Source organism: Apteryx mantelli, chromosome 1 (genome assembly GCF_036417845.1).
Source record: "Apteryx mantelli isolate bAptMan1 chromosome 1, bAptMan1.hap1, whole genome shotgun sequence".
Taxonomy (NCBI): Eukaryota; Metazoa; Chordata; class Aves; order Apterygiformes; family Apterygidae; genus Apteryx; species Apteryx mantelli.
In genome coordinates, this window is record NC_089978.1 from 176,580,620 (window position 1) to 176,604,108 (window position 23,489).

At 37.9% G+C, this 23,489-nt stretch overlaps 1 protein-coding gene across 5 annotated transcripts in view; it reads right to left on the minus strand.

Moving 5' to 3' along the window:
- The window catches only part of TMTC2 (transmembrane O-mannosyltransferase targeting cadherins 2), a 320,399-nt gene that overhangs the window by 130,886 nt on the left and 166,024 nt on the right, over positions 1 to 23,489 (minus strand). For all 5 annotated transcript variants that reach the window (XR_010886594.1, XM_067312921.1, XM_067312901.1 and 2 more), the window contains 3 exons: positions 11,914 to 11,999; positions 11,222 to 11,406; positions 9,449 to 9,527 (listed from right to left, as the gene is read on the minus strand). Coding sequence is in view for 4 of the 5 variants with exons in the window: in XM_067312921.1 (XP_067169022.1) it covers positions 9,449 to 9,527; positions 11,222 to 11,406; positions 11,914 to 11,999 (350 nt within the window). In the remaining variant the exon portion in view is untranslated. The remainder of the gene's footprint in view (positions 1 to 9,448; positions 9,528 to 11,221; positions 11,407 to 11,913; positions 12,000 to 23,489) is intronic.

Below are 23,489 nucleotides of genomic sequence, written 5' to 3' on the forward strand. Positions count from 1 at the left end.
AACTCACAGAAAAAGTTACCACCTATACGCTCAAAGAAGCAAAACAGAAGGAATTCTTACCACAGGAGGTACTTCATCCTGAGCATTTACTGGGGCTATGGAGGACTGTCTTGATAAAAGAAAACTGGACAAGGTCCAGTGAGATTGTTCACTATCTTTGTCACCAGAGGATAGGCATCCCAGGCTAAAAGCGGCACATAATTTTGAGTTTCAAGAGGTGGGGCACAGTGCATGTAAAATGACCGAGCCACTGCCCTCAGCTAAAACAAGAGTGTGAGGCAGTGCAAGTCACCCTGAGTCATGGCTAAGGGCAGCAACGTGATTTTTATGAGCAGTTCAAGTTTTTTCAAAAAGGGGGTGCAAGCCTGTAATTCCAGAAGACCAGGATTTCTAATTCAAGGATCTGTAGTTCAAGGATCATACTCATGCACTGGTCTTGGATATGTCCCAGAAGCACGTAAGTCATGGTATTGCTCGTCAGGGCCAAACTGAAATGGCAGTTCCAAGCAAGCAAACAAACACACACACCGCAAAATATAAAAAAAAACACATGAAACAAAGCCAGGAACAAATTCTTACTGCCATTTACAGTAAGCCAACACCACAAATAAGTGGCATCACATTACATCTTATTAAACACAAAACAACAAATTTCTGAAGTCAAGTCTTGAAAAGACGGGAAAAGCAAGAATTCAAGCTATAGGCTCTCCTTACCTCCTCTCCCTGGATGTATGCTTTATGACAGAATTTTAATTATTTGATTGCACACTATTTTTCCCCACAGGCCCTTGGCTCATTTAGCGTACAGGAAATGAGGAAACCATATTGTCTTTCCTTTTTTTTTTTTTAGAGGAAAATTTCAGCCCAATCCGTTAGATAGAGCCTGGCAAAGTCATAAGCAATTAACAAGATCTTTTAAAAAGAAATGTAAGCAGCCATAAAAGATAGAGTTATTATCTCCTGGTATTATATGCCCAACACACTGCCACATTTTATAGAGATCCTAGATTCTCATCTATTTTTCATGATGGATTCTGATATAAGAAGAGATTAACATCTTCAAAGAGTACTGACAAATTCAGTTTTTAATAGGTTTTAAGAGCTCAAGTACTTTACAAGCTAACCTCCTAAAACTTTGAGGGTATTTCAGAGATGCACAGCTAGAAATGAAGCTAAAATATGTCAATCTAAATGTCAAACTGTGGACAAAGTTTCCCTGAAGACTTTAGAGGAAATTCTCCACAGCTGAATTTTTTTTTTTCTGCAGAATCTGTTTTCTGCCTATAAACCCCCTATAGTCAAGGACTGCTGTATTATAAGCAAATAGAATATGTGATGACAACTGAAGGAAGGTCTGTTAGGGATATTATGAATTTCTTATTCTGAATGATTTAGAGGGACACCCCTATTAAAAAATAATAATAATAAATAAAGGTTGAAAACTGGCAGAGGCTCTGCTACCACCACACTCAAAGACTAGAATAAAACCAATCGTTAATTGAAATGTTAAGTCAATGAAGTGATTCTATTTGTTAGACTAAAGCCATTTTAGTAAAAGCTATTCCAACTCCAGATGTTTTCTCTGTCACTGTATTGGAAAACTATGTATGGATTGGCTTCTGTTATTCAGGATATATTTGTGTCTAAGATTAAAACAAGGAGATTAATATTTGTCAGTTACAACTGCATATTTTTATAAACCAGCAACATGAATGATTTAATCATTAGGAAAAAAACAGAGTACCCACTGGCAGAAAATATGCAAACCAATGTAACAAGTGAGCAGGTCTCTATATTTACTTTAACAATTTCTTAGATAGTAAAATCTTTTTAAACTCATGCTAAAAATCTGAAAGGTCACAAGAAAAATAATTTTTTAGTGAAACTTTTCAGATCTATGAAGTTCAAGAGAGTTATATTCTACTTTGCCATTCAAGGTCACAACAGCAGAAAAGGAAATTCATGGCACTGGAAACCTTAGGACATAAACTGACACTTATTTCAGTTCTTTAAATCAGTTCAGCATGCAGCCACGCACAGCAGTGTCTGCACAATGAATGGTGGCAAGGAGTTCAACAATCAATTGGAGTAAAAGGAGACAACTCAGTCATTCAAAATGTTTCAGTTTTTTACAGGAGTTAATTCAGCTAATATTTTTTGTTATTTATATGACCATTTTTCAACCTATTCTGCAACGAAGAGCATGGATTACTATATTGTAACTCACATTTACTACGTACAATGAAACACATTAATATGTAAGTGACTCACTGTTTAAAGGTGTGTATACATAGTTCATAAGCATCTCTATTAATATCTTAAGAGAAGGGAATGAGTGTTACAGCAGCCAAACTGCTGCACAACCCAAGCAAAGACTGTCTCCTTGAGAGGAGCATGTTAGAAAGTACAACGGGGCTGCAGGTGTAATAGCATTGTGCCTCTATAGATGCCATGCACACCTGCTTTTAGATTAAGAGCTTATGTCCCCCTGTGGTCCTCTTCCTGGGACCCCAAAAGATATGGTGGAAAAAAACAGCTGCAAAATTATCTCCATAAAGAGGAGATGTAGGGTAAATCTGCCTTGCATTATCCTTGTATATGCTTATTAACTGCACCCAAAATTTCAGGATGGCAAAACTTTAATATAGGAAATCTCAAAACAAAGTTGGCATTGACAAGAGCAGAACTCAGACTGGAAGACGGAGGTACACTTTAAAAAGGAAAAGCACTATTGCATAAATTCAGCCAGGATTTGTACTTCATTCATCCATAATTTCTTTGAATTGACAGGGAGGTTTGTACCCCCATGTGCCTGCAATAGTACATGTGTTTGCATCTTTCATAATGCAACCCTGCAGCCTCTTTGCACAAATCACGGCTGCAGCTGCCCCTACCGTAAACACATCTTCCTAGATAAGAAATTTCTTTTTCTCCCTTAGGTACCAGTGTGTGCATGAACATAATAAAACTAGAAGCCCAGTCTGATGTATACTACACTGATGTTTAAGATATACTGCAAGACATTAAAAGTATTGTTAATAAACATGCACCGCATACACAACATCTCTGAAACAACTGAAGCATATGATCTTAATGAGCATCAAGCTCTGCATACAGACAAAGCATAATCTACTGTTCCCCCCGTCCACCCCTTTCACAGAATAATCTCCTTGAAGATTTTAAGGAATGCACTGACTGTATTTTAAAAGGGGTTTTGAGGGATGGGAGTCAATCCACATTTACTTTGGTTGAGCAGATTCTTATAGGCCTCAGTTAGTCAAAGCAAAGCCCCTGATCTGATTTAATTAGAATGGAAATCTACTTGTGAAGAAGAATACCTGAAGTGGAAAAAGGATATAAATGAAGCGCAAAATAAAATCTGTTTCAGCTTAGAACAGTGCAGACTTAGCACAGTTGTTTCCTGTTACACAAAGACTTCCAGTGAAAGAAGAAAATTGACACAGATGGAGGCATTGAGCTCACCTGAAATAGATAATTTCATTTTCAGCTTCTGACAGACGTGCAACCAGCAATAAATCATGATGGTACAGACAAAATGACTAGGAATTCATAACTGAACAAGCAAATGGTTGTACTCCTTTCTTGCCTTTTATTTTATTTATAAATATTTTAAAGGGTTTTTTTTCTTTGTCAGTAAAGCATTGACACTAGGCCAGTATAAGTTTCTTTAAAACACTCTTAACAGAAGCACCTTCCATTAGGATCATGCCTAACCGGGATCTCTGTAGCCCAGTTTCAATATTCTATTATATTTTTGGTTTGCAAATGTTACGATTGTACTTATTTTTAAACAAAAATCCCAGAATGTTTAAAGTAAGAATGCATTTCAGGCTTAGGCTCCTCCTGGCCTTTTCAGAATACTGTCTAAGAAAATTCAAGCGCTTTATAAGAAAATACAGATCAGTGGTCCAAGGGGACAAAAACAAGAAAACCTGAGAACCTGGGAAAAAAGCTGGTCCCAAACACTGCATCCCCAACCCGCTCAGCAATGCACTGCTGTAACCTTTGTACCCAGATTGAACCCAATCTGTACCCAGACTGAAGAATTAGATTCCCCTAAACAAAACAAAGTGAAAAACCAGGAGACATTTCAATCAGCCCAAAGATTCATACACAGCTTTGTACAGCAGATATAGATACAATAGGCTGCAAAGTCTCAAGAGGAGGAGGGATTAAGGTAGCAGGATGGCGTGGGGGGTGGGAAAGAAGGAAGCACAACAATTTACTCCCATCACTATTGGAGTGGTCTCCATAATTACTCTCCCTAGACCAGGCGAAAGATGCATATGGAAAAAAAAAATCCTTATTTTCAACCCAGGTAACTTTAAAAGAAAAAATGGTTGCAATGTTCATTTAGTAAGCAATTACCAGTAAAGCTTCATGAGACGTGTAGTGAGTACACTGATGACTGAGGCTCAGACAAGTGCAGGTACCATGCTTGCGTAAATTATGATGTGGGATATGTATTTCACAGCTTAATCATCTCTGGCTCTTAAAAAGTAAGTCTTGCACAGCACGAACTGTAAAACTATACCAACAAAAGTGTTTCTTGGAGTCCTAAACAATATTTAAAAGTAATTCAGTAAAAAAGCATTTAATGGGAGCAAGGGGTAAATGGAATAGGAGCCTTAACAATATTAACAGGTTTGTACCAACAGCCACATCCACCCCAAAGCATATTCAAATAAAGTGATAGTTATGTTATAATCACCAACACAGAAACTCTCTCTTTGCATGCTAAGCCTTTGTACTTAGGATGCAAACCTCTGTACCAGATGTAAAATTTGGCTCTTCTTCCCTGCTCTGTACCTGGCTTTCACTAGCGTACGATTTGTTTTCTGTCCATGTGCAATGTAGCGGATTAGCAAGGAGAAATCCAAACTCTAAACCACGTATCATTAATTGTATTCAGTCCTGCAACATTACCTTCTTTTGTAACTTGCATCTCTCATTAAAACTGTTTGCAAGACTTTGCAATGAACGCACTTGAAAATCGATATTCAGATGGTTGTTGGCAAGGGCAGATGAAGTGTGATCAAGGCATTTGTCTTTAGCTACATGACAATATTTTGCCAATCAACCCCCTGAACAATTCCACCCCAACATCTTTCTTGTTACTTTTCAATAATAAAATAAAGCTCCCATGCTCCACCTCACACCACTTAACTGGCAAGACTATGAATTACTGTAGCAGGTGGGCCAGTGTGGTTTTAAAAGCAATGTAATACAATCAACTGTACAATATCAGATTTCAAGGAACGCAAAAGACATCTAGACCAGAAGTTGATCCTTAAGCAATCCTAATATTGGCATTAAAGTGTTCAAGATCCCACAGGGACCATTTTATCTTTTGACCCCAGGTTTTAATTGAAACTTTAAACAAAATATATTACCTATTTAATGCAGCTGAGCTGGACTCTGGCCTTTGTAGTCCATGTTGTAATGCCAAGCAAATTAATCTGTGTAACCTTAGTATGTACTTTTTAATTTACATCAAAGAAAAATGACATAGGGAAAATAAATACCAAGCCAACCCTATACAGCCTGTTGAATAATTATTTTGATTCTAGTTTTAGAGTTTTAATTTTTAGCTTTTTTGTGTTTTTTTTTTCAGAAAAAAAAAAAAGAAAAGGTTTTACTTCTTGGTACAAAGCCAGAGAAACATATGGTTTCCTTAGCTGAGTTGCTGCACACCTGGCAAAATAAATCACAGCGACAGGAGACCAAAATACCTTTCATATGCACAAACTTCGAACATCTGATGCTGGTCTCCCGGCCCTGCCTTTTGTATCAGGAAAAAAAAAAAAAAGCAAAGTCAAAGGGATGGCTTGATTCTTGAGGCCCCAAAGTCCTTTTTAGTTTAAGAGGCAAGTTACTTCTCCGCGTTTTCAAGGCTGAGCGTCAGCTGGGCAGGCTGGCACACTGGAGGAACAAGCCTCGGGGTTTGCCAGGGGAAAAGGCCAAGAGAAGCAAGGGCAGGAAAGGCACTGTAACGCAAACAGGGAAAACAGGTGCTGCGAGGGCTTAACACTGCTGGAGTGCTAATGCTGCCGCACTTGGAGTGCCACAGTTCAAATCCTAATCCAGTTTGAACAGCGGGTCTCCTGTTTATTCTCTTCCAAGTATGTCATGCACGGCATACAGGGGGAAAGAAAGCCCCCAGAAAATCTTCAGTGAAATGATAGAATAGCTATTAGAAATTAAGGAAATTTCATTTTCTGAAGTCACAGGCTTAAATCTAACACAGAACCAAGCAGAGCAATTGCCAGCAATTCAGAATACATCAATCGCAATGACAGTTGCCGTAGATAAGCCTCAAACTATTCTTGGATTTCATGATAAGCCACGAAGATTTTCATCCATGTGTAGAGAGAGAGGGAAGAACTCTTCCTTCCCAAACATACTGGGAGCACTTCCCAGGTTCTCCCCGGTTCGTCCCCAAGAAACGAGCAGAAATCAAGCATATGGTGAGTGGGCACAGCTCACAGTCGGGTTCACGCAGTTCCACGCGTATGAGACAGGACTGGCCTACTTCAGTTCTTTCAGTCTCTCATTTAAAGGCAAGAAGCAGGCAGACAAGTTTATGTAATGCTGTATATCAAAGAAAGTTATAGTGAACTTGTTTATAATTTTATCTTGAACATCAAAACAGAAATAAATAATCTAGTTGGCCTTGCGGTGCCCAGGGACACAGCATGAACTGCAGAGTGGATGTGCTCATGATAATGGATGTGTTTACCTTGTTCTCCTGTCACACCCGATGCAAGGAGATGACTGAATAGGTGTTTAGGATTTATCTCACCCAGCTTTAGCTAGCAAGTCTAAGCCAGTCATCTCAACTCCTTTTAAGGGACAAACTATGCTTGCAGAGGATTATTCATACAATACAATATAGGTGTCTAAGACAGGTCTGCTGAATTGTTCCCTGGAGGTATCATTTTCTTTCCATGCTATAAAGGGAGTGTAACTACACAGCTCTGACTTGTCACCTAACCTTTAGACCTTTACATTTCGGAGAGACTAAACTAATCCAGTGTGTGTAACTGCAGTCATGGAGCTCATGTAGACACATCCAGGACAGCCTTAAACAAACCAGCCCAAGTCCTGCTATTAATAATATAGCTGCACCGAGTTAATCCGAGTCATTACTTGACTCCTCACCCAGCCTCTCGGATTGCCTTTGCCGTGTAACCACCAAGCAGCATCGCAGCGGAGTCTGAAACAAGTTCTGTTTTCTCTGCACAGGCAGCAATCACGACAGCAACCAAAATACAAATATATACTGCAAAGCTGCACTTACAGAGCTCTCTAATAGGCTGTTGCTTTTTGTAACAGCCTGGAAGGGGCTGAGGTGAACTCAGTTGATCCCAGCTTGTTACGCCACTAGGATATAAGTGAAGTGTCAGCGCTGTCTAAAGGAAATAGGACCCAGAGTACGAGCTAAGCAGCAGAAGAAAGAAATACAGCAGCAGCCAAGCCTGGGCAAAGGACTGAGCTGGTCTTTGTGCTCTCTGTTGCTTTGTTTGTTAATAAATGCAAATCCCAGAAACAGAGTGAACTTGGACTTCATGGACAGTGCTTATAATGGGAGCTGAGAAAGGCCTCCTGAACCTAAAAGAAGTAACCAGAGGAAAGAAGAGTAAAATAGTAAAGAACCTGATAGGTCATAATGATCTATTCACAGAAGGAGGAGGAGGAGGGTGGCACAGGCCCCGTTTTGTAATGAAACCACCACTGGGCTGGAAACAATGCTGGTTTCCATTTTGTAATCTCTGTACTTGTAAGGAGCACTTCTCCCAGGGTTATGAAAAATGTGCCTGCCCACTACAGAGGGCAAACTTCTGAGGGTTTCCTGGAACACTGCAGCACATCAAAAGTCACTACAGGACATCAATAATAAGCAGATGGCTAATTACACAGAGTAATGACTGTCAATAACCCCATTAAATTTGTCAGCAAATACTGATAAATAAAACCAACAAAACAACAGTTCAGCTCTGTTTAAAGACTCTGTTTAAAGCTAAAACACCCTTTAAAGACTGTTTATGAACAAATGTACATGCAATAACCAACTTGTGTGTTTTAGGAATTTTAGCCGTTAGCTTTAATCTGATAAAGCTCAGCATTTCAGAAGTAACTCTCCATTGAACTATATGTGCTGTTAAGGAACTGTTTATAGTATTACAGCCATTAGATACCTTATCACTGTGACAATAGAAGTATTTAATTTAGGGTTTACAGAGATTTTCAAACATGTAGCACCAGATAAAACTACAAATTTTAGATTTTTTCATGGTGAAGCACTTATAGGAGCTAATAAAAGCTATATTTCCTAAACAAGCAATCAGAAAAGTGAACGGACCCTCCTTACTACAGCTGTGTCAACCACTGCATACTCTTGTATTATTTTGTGCCTTGGGAGAAAAATTTTCACATGCTTCCTCTTGATCCTAATTGTTTCTATATGCATTTTTTATTACCTTAATCAAACTATTTCGAAGGCATCTTAAAACCCCTTGTATCCTAGATAGGAGCTCACGGAATCTTCTTGGTCGGAGACTCAGGTCAGCCGGCAGAAACACATTCCCCTTCAGGCAGAACTCTACTTAAAAACATCTCTGGAACTGTCATCTTGTTTAACAGATCTGACTAACACGACTAATAATTCATATCATTTTTTCCCTGTTGCCTGCTTAATGTCTTCTGTATAAAGATGTGATGAAGACTATGAGGACCTTAATTTAGGATTTAAAAAAAAAAAGAAAGCCCTCATAGCTAAATTAATGGTTCTTGCAGTACTCAAGGGATTTTGCCAAAATTTTGAAGAGCAGATTGGCTGGTCCTGGAAGGACCTTCTCATTGTAGACCTCTCCCTAACAGTGTATCAGCTGAGAAATCATACTTTGTCACAAACTGAAAAAAAATCCAACTAGTTCTGTGGGCCTGTTTGGACATCTTATTTGTTTACAAGGTAATTTAACATCAAATGCCTACACTAAAATATGTTTTGTTATAATCGTAGTCACTTCTTGCTCCATTTTCTATGAAGTAAATGCTTTTTTTTACTTAGCTTGAAAGATAACTAAATGGGAGAATAATAATAATAATAATATGCATGATTTTCATACAAGATACTGGATGAGAGACTCAAAAGGCAGCAAAGCCCACTCACCCATGCAATCTAAAGGTAAAAGTGCTGCACTCTTAAAAATAACCAGTAACCAACAGTTCAAACATACATTGTGTCTTATCCAGCACTTCAATTGCTGATACTTAAAGTCTGAACTTAATTTGGCTAAAATCTATTGGAGGCAATTATTTCTTTTTTTATTAGCTAATTCATTTGAGTCCCAGTTGCCTGGCCAAGCTCTTTTGTTTCACCCTGTCTGACTCCTCGAGCATTATTCTGAAACACTATTTTACTTACCCATCATGTTGTATAAGCTTTGTGGTGCAAACTGCCTTGGCATTTTCTGTATTGCTTCTTTGTAAACCATTAGGGCATCCTGAAAAGAGACACACAGGTGGGACAAACCATTATTAAAGTGCCAATTTCAAAAGCAAACTTTCACACAGAAATTAAATACAAACTATCCTCCCCAAATGAAGAGATGCAGAGAGAGAAAATATCTACATCATAAATATCATAGGAAGCTCACATTTCTCATTTACAGAAGTCTTACCAAATTAAGTGCAGCTCATTGACAAGATCAAATTAGTTCCAATAACGCAACTCTTTTGCCAGGTGGAAATAAAAGGAACCTTTTTTTTAAACCTTGCAAAGACTCCTGAGTCTATAAATATATATTAATACAGATTAATATCAAGCTGTGGACAAAGGATTTTCAGATGACTAAGCTACAGTAAGTGACCTAAAAATAAAGAATAATTGCCTACCACCAAGTAACAACATAACATAATCCTCACAACTGGTATTTTGCTCCACAGAACAGATGAGATGGACTATAGTCAGGAATTCCAAAATTGGGTTCCCTTTGCGAATATGCTGTGCTTTGAATTACTTGATAACACACTAATGATTCATTCAGCACTTCGGGTGCTTCCTGGTCAGTACGTTAGCTCTGCATCATTTTCCCCATCATCCCATCAAATAGTTGCAGCTTGTGAAGGCTGAAATATGTTTGAAAAATGTCAGTGTATGATCAAATCAGGCCTGGGTCGGACTGCAATGACCACCAGGCAGAAGCCTGATGCTTTATATTCTTATAATCGCTTGCACCTCCCCGGCGATGCACTCCAACTCTACACTCTGCCGGCCATGCGTGCAGTATGCTGCTGCTCTCTTATCTTTACGGATGTATTAACTGTCTGTGTCTGCGTTTTAACCAATTAGTAACTGCCATCTGACAGAGCTGAATACAGCAGACAGATCACGGCAAATCCACAGAGCTTGTGCGTGCCTAATCTCAAACAGCCGAGTTTAACTGCTGCAGTCAAGAAGGGTTACATAAATCAAAAGCATGTGTAACTTCTGTTCTGAAGTATGCCTGGCAATGAAAAAAGAGAATGACTTTCTTTCAAATACCAAAAGAGGTCAAAATCACAAGCAAATGTCCACTTGTAATCGTTTCAGCAGGGAGAATTGGGAGGAATCACAACAGTCTCATTCCCACACATAAGTGGGACAGGCTGGGTGCAGCGTGCAATTACGTTAAAAAAAAAATCTGGCCCAATTTAGTACTCGGGTCGAACTATCACATGCAGTATTATCTGAAAACAACACATACTGGAATATTTTTAATCACTGAGGTTTTGAATTGTTCCAACTAGGTCTCATTTTTGGAGACTCAATAGCAACCATAACTGCATTTTTTCAGCTAAAAAGGGACTACTCTATTTTGAGTTAAAAAGTCCAAACACTTTAGGTTGGCTGGCCTGTAGCAAGCTATATCCTCCGCATACCAGTCATGGGGACAAAGCCAAAAAGAATGAATTAACACACATGCTAGTGCCGATTCTGACACTAGTACATCACACTGCAAGCTAATTAACATCTTCACACCTCCTTTTCTTCTCTACAAAGTGTAGAGAATAATCATCATGATTTGGTGAAATTTAATCATTTTATACATGCGATGTATTTTGAAAGTCTTGATGAAAGCAATAGGTATTATTTGTATAAGGAGGTTTTATCAGGGTATGAGAATTGACGATAGCATAGACAAATCTGGAGTTTCACCTCATAGTGTCCTTGTTCATGAAAAAGTTTTCCTAAATTGTAAAGACAGCTCGTAACAGAGCTTTTATGAGCATGAGGATCTTTCAAATTTTCATCAGGGATCTCTGAGCACTTCAGGAATGTCCTTCTGGCTTCTTCTGTCTTCCCTTGGTTCATCAAGATGATACCAGTATTTAAATAGGCAGCTGTGAAGAGAGGAAAAATTTTCAGTGGGGTTCTGTTATGTTTTATCTGATCTTCAATTTACTTCAAAATAATCTAATTTGGCTTTTCTATAACATAGTCCAACCACTGTAGGAAAGAGGAACAGGCAAGAGGTAAAATTTAGTAGGATTCAGAGAGAAGAAGGGTACAGACCTTGTACCATAAAAATCAGAGACTGGCACTCAGAAAGAGGAAACAGGAGCCTATAAATTTGGGCAGACACATCCATGGGTCACCACCCCAGAGCAGAAACAGTTCAGGTTCTTCCAAAGCTGCCAAGTGTTCAAGCACTATCTGCCTCCTTCAATCCACTGCCCCCAATGCCAAAGTAAATGCAGCTTAATAAACACTTGCTTTCACTGAAGACTGAACAATTTCTCCTTTTGCTTTCAGAACGAAAAATGAAGAAACAGTGTTATTAAAACATATGAAGATTCCTTAAAAAAAATAGTCTATGTAATGCAAATTTGCATAGTTGAAATACTTACAAGCTAATGTAGGTCTGCTACCAATTGCCAGTTTATAGTAATGTAATGCTTCTGAAAATCTGCTGTTTTCCTGAAGTAGTAATCCTCTGCATAAGGACGAAAAACATAAAAAACAAAAAAAAGAGAAAGAGAGAGAAGGAAGTTACTGTAAGGAGAAACTTCAAAATGTACTTGATGTCCTATCACTTCAAATAAAACAAGAATAAAAACAAACCAAGGTAACAAACAAAAATATGCTGACTGGTATCAGAGAAGTAATAAATATCCACATTACCAACAATCCAGTGGGAAAATTATTTCATCTTAAAACAGGATTAATTCAAAGATGTCAGGTGCATCCTTATGGCTTTAACAAGGCAGATGTTAAAATACAGTAGCGTCAGCTTCCTTGGAAACACGGAGAATCATTTACTCATTTGAGAAAATGGTAAACTGTAAGGCTATTCTTTTAAAAGCAGTTAGAATATGCTGGGGCTATTTGTACCTAACTGTCAATCACGTTTAGCCTGTTTTCTCTTCTTGAAAGAAACAGATCTTTTTTGAACGTACAATAAAAGTTGACCAGCTAACACCTCACATGTATTACCTTAACCAATCGTTGCTGAGCAATTTCTCTAGATTATTCACTCTATGGCTAGGCACCTAGATCAGTCCCCCCCCCTTTTTTTTCCCCCTTTTTTTCCCCCTCCTGTCTTGTTTCTGCTGGGAACAAGTTTAATCACAGAAAACCTATCGAAAAGGACTCCAGAATTCTTCCAGTTCTCAGTTAGTTTCCCAGTTCATGAGCTTTTAAGACAAACACCTTTGTGAAATACAAATTAAAACAGCCATCAATAAATATCTGTGAGAAATTAGTGGTGTGGACATCATTAACATGAATTCACAGTTGTATGCTTAAATGAATGCCCAAAGCATTACAGTGTTCCCAAAGCTTTAGGAGAGTGAAATGAGTATATACAAATGTCTTAAAATCACAAAGATTAAAAAATCCTCAATAATTAGTCACTATAGACTTCAGACTCAGACCTCATTTTCCAGAGGTAGATGTCCCTCTTCGTACACCTATTCAGAAACTACTCAGAAAAAATAAATGTAACCCTCTCTCATAAAATAAATAGCTACCGCATCTACTTGTAACTTCCCCAACCTACAGCAATTTTCTCTTCTTCCTCTACACTTTTATCTGATGATAGCTTTTCAACCCACACAGAGGTTAGACTTTTTCCATCTTTAGTCTCTAATCAGAGAAGATTTTTTCCCCCCTGCCTACGTGATTTGGACGAACCAAAATTCAAGGCAAATTTTTTGAATGAAGCCAGCAGATTTTAGGGGAAGAATGGAATAGGGAGGTTAGTTGAAGAAAAAAAACGCTTCCAATTTCTTTTGTTTTCTGTTGTTGGGTTAGAATTTAACAGAAAGGAGAAATATATCCTGTTTTCTTTATAACTGTATGGCCTCTCCATCAGCACCGTGTGGCCTCAGTTTTGATCCAGCAATTGAGAACTAACCTAGGATTTAGTAGTAAGTCACTTATCAAATTAACACAACTTGCATTCAACTAGTACTTGCAGCAATTTGAGCAAAGACAGAATCACATTCGTGATACTTTTTGGCATGGGACCAAGCTTTTGTTCTAACTACAAGCATTGCACTAAGGGTCTTGCAGGCGGCAAGATGTTTGGATTTTCAGGATAGTAGTAACATTTTCTGAAATTTCTAGAACTTGGATTTTGTTTACTCAAAAGTTTTAGACTGCAGTTATTCAAATGAAAATTACTTTTATGATATCTTGATCCAGTTTTCTATTGATGGCAATGGAATTAGCACAAAAATGAGTGGGTTACATGGTCTAACATTTAAGTTGCGTCTTTTTTTAAATACTCCTATACAATTTGGGAACAAATATTTTCATATATTGAGAGAAGTAATATGCTAATTGCTCAACTTGAACAAAATAAATTACTTTGGTAAATGTATGACATTTATGCTTTTTTGGATTAAAAATGCATTTATCTATCTTTATTATCAAATTCATCATCTCTTTTCACTACATGCTCTGGTACTGGCACTCTTGATTAATTACTTGATACTTTAAGGGTTTGGTTTCTATTTTTTTCCTGCTATTTCTCTTCCAGAAGACTCTTTTTTTTTTAAAAAGTTGTTACATTAAAGACATTCACACATATACAACAAGCTGCTTGGATGAAAGATTGAGTACTGAATTCCAGCAAATAATTAAAGCATTTCATTTCTATTTCTTATGAGACTTGGTACAACAACAACAACAACGACAACAACAACTGATGTATATAAACTAGAAAACCTTGATCAGGCATGAAACTGCCTCTTTTTCTTATGAAATTGGTTCTGATTGACCTCTGGTTTTCCCTGTGGCTTCTGACAATACAAAACATAATTAGATTTATGAGGCCCAGTTCTAGTTTCAGATTAAACAAAGTCAGGAAAAGGCTTTAAAATTTTAAAAGTAATATTTTTAGCTGAATAAAATTAAAACTTGAGGGCGGGGGGTCTGTTTCTGAGAGATAACTAGCTTGGATGTTCGTCAAAGAAGGTAGAAAATATTTATTTAAATAGATACAAAAGTAAAGATCATGAAGCTTGCATTAAAGTGGCAAAGCATTCTTGAAACTGCAATGAAATTAGAAGAGTTTAAAGATCAGATATATTTCCCTTCCCAAAAGAAAAATCAGACCTTCTCTAGGCTTCAAGCTCAAACAAAATGCTGCCATATAAATATGCTTACTCTCACCCAACCTTTATCTAATTATACACAAGATGCAACTAAACCTAAAATCAAATACTTTAGTTACTGCCAAAATTAATACTGCCTATGAAATTTCTAACTCTTCTTTTTAGCATATGTATTATAATTACAGTCTCTAATTACGTTATTGCTCACTTATTTTTACTGGACTACTGCCTTATTCATCGCACAGAAGGAATATAAATGATCAGTCATTCAATATTTGCTTGCATCTCCAGTTTCTACAAGTAAATACCTACAACACCTTCTGATAAATCTTTTCTATTTTGCTAAAAAATTAAATCAGTTATACCCAAGATCAAATGAAAAACTGTTTTTTTTCCAGAATTAGTTAAAGAAAATCCGCAGACCTCGAGTCCTATATTCTCTATTCCATTGTAGCATTTCATAATATCTAAGCTACCCCCAAGACAAAAATCATGCTTATTTTCAACTGTGCATTACATTACACATTGGAGAGGCAAACCCAAGGGTCTGAGACATAGATGACTTCAACCTTGCCACGCCGTGCAGGACTTGCTCAGCTGAGACACAGGGAGGGCAGTGTCGGGAGGGAAGGGCAGTGTCGGGAGCAGACCTCCAAACAGAGCAGAGATCTCGCCGTTAAGCTCCTGCTGCATCAAGGTAGCAGACAACAAGCCCTGAGGCTGCCTCTGAAAGCAGCCGGCCCTGAAAATTGTCCACAGTTGTCGAGACAAACATGCGGCAAGGAGATGGGATCAGGGGAGGAATATCAGAAAGGAGCACCTCCTTTAGATATGGTTGCAAAGAGGCCCGTAGAGCAAATACTGCCATGAGTCGGGTCAGGTCTTGGGATCCTTCCTGAAAGAGTGGAGGGGTCCCACACAAGCAATCACTACAGGACACCGCTGTCCTCTGCGGTCCAAGTTACACTGACGATTCTTCACCAAGCTTCAACCGGAAGTTTAGTTAGCTGTTCTTTCCTTCTCCATCAGAAGTAGGTTCAGTATGGGTTATTTTGCTGCAAAAATGCTTCCTTTTTCATTGCAGTTCACTTTAGACTCTCTTTCACTTTAGACTGGAGGCCAAAGCCATGACAGCAAAGTTAGATATGCCTTCTCTGTCTTACTCTCAAATGCATTTACTACCTTCCTCTTAAAGAATCTCAAAGATCTCAAAAATACTCAAAAATCACTAAAACTGAAGTGTTCTTACAAAAACGCACTAGTGGCAAAATTTGAAAAATCTGAAATTGAAACCTTTCCATGCCAATTCAAGTAGAAAACTGAAAAATTTCCTTTCAGGAAGATTGACCATGGTTGTACAGAAGTTCTGTCAAACAATTTAAACTGTTTGCCATGCTTATTATTATGCTTTATTACATTGAAGATATTTAAAAAAACGTGTATAAAAAGATAGAGCTCAAAGGGCATTTATCAGGTTTAACGAATACATACATAAAAGTACACAGTTCCACTCCATTTTTTTTTAAAGTAGAGGGTTGGTTTTCATCTACACATAATCACATTGCCAATTCCTCTGTTTACAGTAAATGCAAAAAAAAAAAATTGCTCTGAATGACCAATTTCTAGAAGAGGATGAACGTGCCTCGGTTGGAGTTCACACCTTGTGAGTACTGTGGGATATTTAATAGCTAACCCTGTGCGGCAGCCAGGGCAAAGGACTGAAAAGGAACTTCCTCTCATAGCCATGAGTGGGTCTGTCCCTTATGTGCCATTCCCTTTTTCTCTTTCTCTCTTTTTTTTTTTTTCTTAACACTCCAAAATGATCATTCCTCTTTGGAGAAGGTTGGCAGGGGGGATAAGGAACGGACAGAAAGAATACAAAAGAAGAGTGCAAAGCATTGAAGATAGGCCAGTGGTGGAACAGAACAATTGGCTCACATTAAGTATGTATCTATCCTTTTTAGTTACAAAGACACAAAGCTTTCCTTCTTCCTCATGCAAGAATGAACAAAGGAAAGCACATCCTTGAAATACGCTTGATATAACACAGTAAGCTCAAGTGATAAATTTGGATGAATGCAGAAGATCTTAAAGGCTCCTGGCACTTTTTAATAAGTTTCCTACAGTTGCTAAGAATACCAAGCTAAATAAATAGAAAAGCATTATTAAATGACAACATCCTCCCCCCAACTCCAACAAAAAAAAAACCAGTTACTTCAAATTTGCAGCTCAAAAAAAAAATTTTTTTTCCCTCCAGTCCACCTCCCAGAGGTAAGGCATAAATTAAAATGTTAATTGAAACAGGCAAATTTTGTTCAAAAAATATTTAATCACATAAATGGGAAAACGGAAAGCCAATGGAAAACCAATCAGACAAGCGAATGGCTCCTTTAGCCTAGTAAAACAAGTCCTGTGGAGGAATAAAGTTTCTCTCTAGAAATCTGGAGAAGAAAAAAACTGCTTAAACTACAGGATTCCAAAACAAACGTATATAGATTGAGCAAGAATTAATTTAGGATGAATTAGGAGACAAGTCCTAACTATCACAGCAGCAAGATTCTGGAACAGCCTTACACCAGGATTTTTTTGCCCACGCCACTACTAGCTAATTTTACAGTGCAGTACAACTCATTTATGAAATGGAGGATATGAGTTAACTGCTGCAGCAGTAGCAGACTTCACCCAGTGCTTAGAAAGTCTTTCAGGATCCTGGTTTTTTTCTAATTTGGGGGGTAGGAAAGAAAAAAAAATGGGAGCAAGTTTTTGTAGCTAGAAATGATGCATCTATAGATAGGACTGCCTATCCTAATACATGTGGAGCAGAGCATTCCCCCAAATGAGTTGTTTTATGTAACTCTCCTGAACTCTTTAAGCTGCCAACCTTTGCCTATTTTGCTTCACCAACAACTTGAGAAACCTTCCTGTCCTCACTCTCTGCCTTGGTTTTGACCTAAAGTCACTAAATACCAATGACACAAAACTCTGAAAAGCAGGCTCAAAATACAAACAGTGGGTAGACAGTCTACCACTTTTACTCAAGTTACATATTAATTTCTTCCTGGTGTAGTCCTATTAAAGCCAGCTGGTCTACTTACAGAGCAAATTTCTCAGCGACTAAAGCTGGTGTAATTTGTCCAAGTACAATATAAAGGAAACATAACTGTCATCAAGGTAAATGCATACCTTACTGAAACACTTATGGGGCCTGTTAGTTACTATTTTGCCATCATTACACTTCATCCCTGCCTCAATATACATCCATCCCACTGATTTCAGGTGGCACTGGCCACAAAGAACTATATTTACCTAGATGCTATACTGGCCAACAAGTAAGAAATGGAAGAAAAGCCTCTGGTATTCCCACATATTCCCTCTCTAGCCATGTAGGAAGAAAGGATGTGCCTTGCCGCCTTAAGGCAACTTTTCCGTTTTCATTTGCAAAACTTGGGTATAGAAAGGTGGGCATGGATGCTGCAGCCGCCCAGTACATGAAGCGATTAAGTCTGTTCTTTAGTTAAGGCTTTGGGGCTTTTTTGGCTTTTGTTTTTTAACAATCAAGCCATTTAACTACTCATCCGAATGACTGTTAACTTTTTGTAAGAATCTACAATTTGGTTCTTTAACAAGCAAGTCAGTCATTGAGGAACAATAGGAGCACGAAACATGGGCAATGCTTTCCAATAGCATCCTGTTAGCAAACACGTAAATGGCACATAGACCCTACTCTTTTAATCAATAAGAACTCAAGCATAAACAATACAGCAAGCAATAACACAGAATACCCATTCCTTTCGCAGAACTCATCAAGCGTAGCAATCCATAACCCCATTAGTAAAAAAAAAAAAAAAGACCTCCCCCCCAGCAAAAAATCTTAAGTCTTTCAGGGAACAGTAACAGCTCTATCATTTTCTACCATTTCTGCAGAAGAGCTTTTCAAATGCAAGCAGATTGGTCGCTGAATAGAATTCCCATTTTTTTCCCTCCCCTTTCCCTATTACTGGGGCAACTGAGTTGGGATTACTACCATTTCAGAAATGCACCATCTCTCAAGGCCCCAGTTTCCTTGATGGAGGGAGCTGCCCTAGGGAAGACGAACAGCCTTGCTCCTGCCCTTCACCCCATCCAGGGTCATGGATGTCATGGTCATGGTCAGGGTCGTGCCGTGCCGACAAGCCTCAGACAAGGCGTCTATACCCACCTGACAGGCCCCAGCAGGCAATATAGCGCCAGAGCTGGGCAAAAGCCTCTTATGAGTGATGCCTTTTGTGAAATTAAATTGCAATGCCTTCCAGAGTCAGGAAATTATTCTCCTCATTTGGTAAAATACATTGAAGTTCAGCTTAGCTGTGTGGACGAAACTTATGGGGGGAAACTATAAGCCACTTCAATTTCAAATTTTGAAATGTGCAATTGAACCAGGCCAGGTCACTGAATGGGACAAAATGTATGTAAGTGTGTGTGCTTCCCACCATGCTAGAGGCCTGGGGAAGAGCACGGGAGCCGAGCTGTTTACCGCAGGGCAGCGCTGCTCACCTCACTTGCCTTCAGGTGCCACCTCAAAAGCCAATCTCACCCTACATGGAGACTTCATACAGACAACCGTGATTACAGTAAGACGCAAATTGCTGCTGCTGGTTTTGATATGTGAAGAACTGGCATGCAAAGCATGGATCATTTCCAAATAGATTTGTAACTGGGTTGCATTCGCTGCTGAGAAAAAATAATCAAGAACTTAAACAGACAGCAGGCAATACATTCTCTCTTGTTTTTAACTCAGCATCCTGGATTATAAAAACTGCTGTGTTGTCGAGGAAGAGGAACCGGGCCCTCACTCATTTCCTACTACGTGAGTGGTGCATCTTCTCTGTCTGGGACAGGTTCAACCATAGTTCAACACCGGGTAGTAGCTGAGGGTACTTTTAGGGCTTTTCAACTCCCGAAGCTCAGCAAAGGAAACTCTCATGCCAGCATTGAAAAAGGCAGAGAGAGAGGGAACACAATTTCAGATGTTAGGTAGGCTAGCTACAAGAAGCAAGCAAGAATTTTGCTCTTACTGATTTTCAGAGATTTCACCCAAGGATGCAGAGCTATAGTTTGCCTGTAAAATACTACTGCAATCACAGACTTTATAGAATTAAAATTTCCGTTATTATTGGAGACTTGATTACCTAAAAGAAATCTAAAAAAACTTCATTTATTGAGGTAATAACCTAAGCTTGCCAAAGGAAAATTTATGAAAAAGTATACTTTGAACTCATTCAAGGAAATTAAATTGTTTGAAAATAGTCTTGTACACACAGACCTATAGCCACTAAAGTCAAAATGAGATACTTGCGGAAAAGAAAAAACACAAGAGCATAGCTGCTCAATAGAATTTTATCATTTATAGGGCATAGTATCCTCTGACAACTCAACATTGATACCCATTACTTAGTACCATTTTAAAGGCATATTCAATGTTTATATGAGATAGTGAACATACCTAAACCCTGCTGAAAAACTCAAGCTAACATAGATTACTAGTACAGATGATATAAGAATACTCTGACCAGAACTAGGCCTAAGCAAAAATGAAATTATATATCAAAAACCGTCCTCAGACTGAAAAGCAATTTGACTTTAGGCAGTAATTAGAAGCAATCTGAAACCAAAAGACCCCATGAGCTTTAGAAAACACTCATAATGCAACAAAGGCTGAACAGCCATACTAAACTAGTTTCTTTTTAATCTACTGAACATTGCCTAGTTTGGGAGAACAAAATAACATTTTCCTATAGCTCTGTCCTTGGTCCTTTACAATATTAAAATACACGGAATTCTCAAAAAAAAGAAAAAAAAAAAAGGTAAGGCATAGGAAGAAGTTTCCGTTTTTGCTGGATTTACCACCCTATGAAATCTAGCTGAAATCAGCAGTTACATAACTTTGAAATTTATTTGTAAAAGTTATCTGCAGTGCAGGCTCAAGATGCCAGAGAAGTTATTTACAGGGGGGGCACTTAATATGTGTTTTTGAAGCACAAACTACCATATTAAGATCATATTGTAATATATTCTCTATCTATAATATAAAACAAGTGAAATCCTCATCCCATTGAAGTTGGTATGAAAAACTAAACCAGTTTCAGAGTTGCCAGGAATTTACCCTTTGAGTTTTTCCACACGACTTTCTGTGAACAAGCTTTCAGAAAGAACGCGAGTCCTTAACCTGAACTCAAGTCTCCTAAATTCCAGGTCAGTGATCTTATCCTCAGGATAGTCTGGGTCACAGTCAGCTTCACTTGCACATATTTGGACCTGAAAAAGCCTCAGCAGAACAAACCCATTTTAACACATGTCCATGGTAGTGATGAACCACCAATCCATCCTTAAAAAAGTTAGCAAAAACTTTATTAAAAAAAAAAAAAACTTCATTAAAGATGCAATTTGGATTACAATCTTTCTTATTTCCCAGGTACCTGGTAGATAGAGAAGGCAGAATTGAAAAAAAAAACCTTGCCAGTAAATTAGAGTTTGTCAAGGTCTGCTCATTTTCTGAAACAATCAGCTCCCTTTAACATACATGACTGACGACTCATATTATTTTTATCCTCTTTCTCCACATTAAGTACCTTATCATTTAGTCTCTATTACATGTTTGCTGTTCTCTAGAAGTTTAGGAATTTATTTATGGTTATGTAATTGTCATGCTTGAACAATATGGGAAATGACATGTTCTGAATCAGGCAAACCTTCCAATGCAGATTATATAATTGCTTTGAACTCTAAATTTATGCAACTTAAATTGTCCTGAATGGCAAAAGTAGACGTGACTCAGCCATAAGCTATAACAGTCAGAAAATAAAAATACATTACTGAAAGCAGCCATTCATCTAATCTGCTACATTTTCTAAGTTTTAATGTATTAAAAAACAACTGCTAAGTCAAGAGCACATTTCAGTGGAAAACAGCTTCTTGAAAGAGAAGACGGAAAGAGAGATCACCAAGTTCTTCTGTTTGCATAATTCATCCCTGGTTATAACTCACTGAAAATGGAGAGTTAATTCTTAATAATTTGTTCCCCAGTCAGATAGCACATTGATTTGTCATTGCAGTATATGAACACTGGGCTACAGGCACTAATTAATTTATATCAAATACTGTGGCACAAATGTTGAGAAAAAATAAAGAAGAGTATATAAGGGTAAAATACAGTTAGTGTCTATTATGCCCAAAACCTAATAATCAGAAATGACTGGAAGAGTGCTTTCTTTATAAAGCTCTATTAAATGACTGTTTCAATTTTAAAGGCACATACTGAAAAACAGAAACCATAAACCTAACTGGCGTCTTGTAAGCACATGACAAGATATGCTTTTCCAGAGTACAGTATTTTTTTGTAAAAGGCTCCTACAGAACTGCATGCCAGGGTTGCACTTAACTTGCAAGAGAGCTCTTCTGAGTTTATGCTTAAGTCTGGGGTTCCATAATATCAAAGTCTGCTTCACTCACCATCTAGTTTGCATGCTGGATGTGAAAGCACTCAACACAGAAAAATAGAAACTGCATAATGAAAAAGAACAGTTAAAATAATCTTAAAGTAAGATTTTTTTTTTCATTTTTGTGGAATAACTTGCGGTTTTGTGAGTTTTTTTTTTTTAAGAGAAAGAGGTTTCTATTTTATTTAAGATACTAGTAAGAATGTTAAAAATTAGAGATCCCTTTTGCATATGTGTACATATACACATACTATATAACATACACTTTAGTCTGAATACAGTTCTACTTCCTTTACTTTCACACATGCTTAACAAAGGCAAAACTGTGTGTGTATGTTTATATACACACACACACACATATGTGCATATGCATATAATAATATAAAAATTGTACTATTATTATATTAAAATACATTTATAGGTATATAGAGAGTTTTCTTTTTTGAACAGATATTCTATCATTAAATTATTTTGAAAAAAAATGGAGGAAAGTTCCCAGTGGGTTTAACAGTAAGGCAAATTAATGAAATGGGCAACCTTTCCTTTAAAAGTTAATGCAAGCCTACTAAGGAAAATTTAATTTCTAGATATTGTAAAAGGCCATTTTAAACTGGACTTCCTGGCAGAATACTGATTTTTTTTAAGAGGTTTAATATTTTCAAATACTTTTTGTATCTGTTGTTTCTCTCACATATGCACTTTTCTATTGCACACAGGCTTTTATTTATTTTATTACACAATGAATGGCAGTCATCTGGCTTTTGTTCTCCACACACAGAGCAAAACCAGTTTATCATAATTGAGGACGATGACTCCATTGCACAGCAGAGGACAGCTCAGAGGTTTCCAGTCGTGTGGATAATTGCATGAGGGGACAGGAGAAAAGCGACAAACAGAGCAATTTTGAGGAGAAGGTCCGTGGGACATAAATACAAGGCACCCAAAGTTTCCCGCCCCCCCACTGTGCCCTGCGGTATGATCACACTCCCACGCGAAGGTGAGTAAGTCATCACAAAGCAAGCTTCTGGGTTCATGATTTAGCCCAGCATTAATGAGTCGGGAAATATTTTTCCCATTGTATAATTGTTTTGCTGCTCACAGATTTAGTCTCTTGCCTACCTACAACACGTCTAAACTCTAGTAATTAACCTTTCTTGAAGCTATGCTCCTTTAGACTCAGCCACAGAAGAAAATTATTTAACTATTTTAACACTCCAGATCCCTGGAACTAACTGAGAGGTATTGGCTCATGCTAGAAAGTATGAGGCCCACTCCTCATATCAGCACTTTAAAAAGAAGGCTAAATAACACTTTCATATTTTAGCAGAGTCAGAAGGAGATGGTGCGTTATTCTCGCTGGCTCATCTGCACTTCCTAAACTTACCTTCT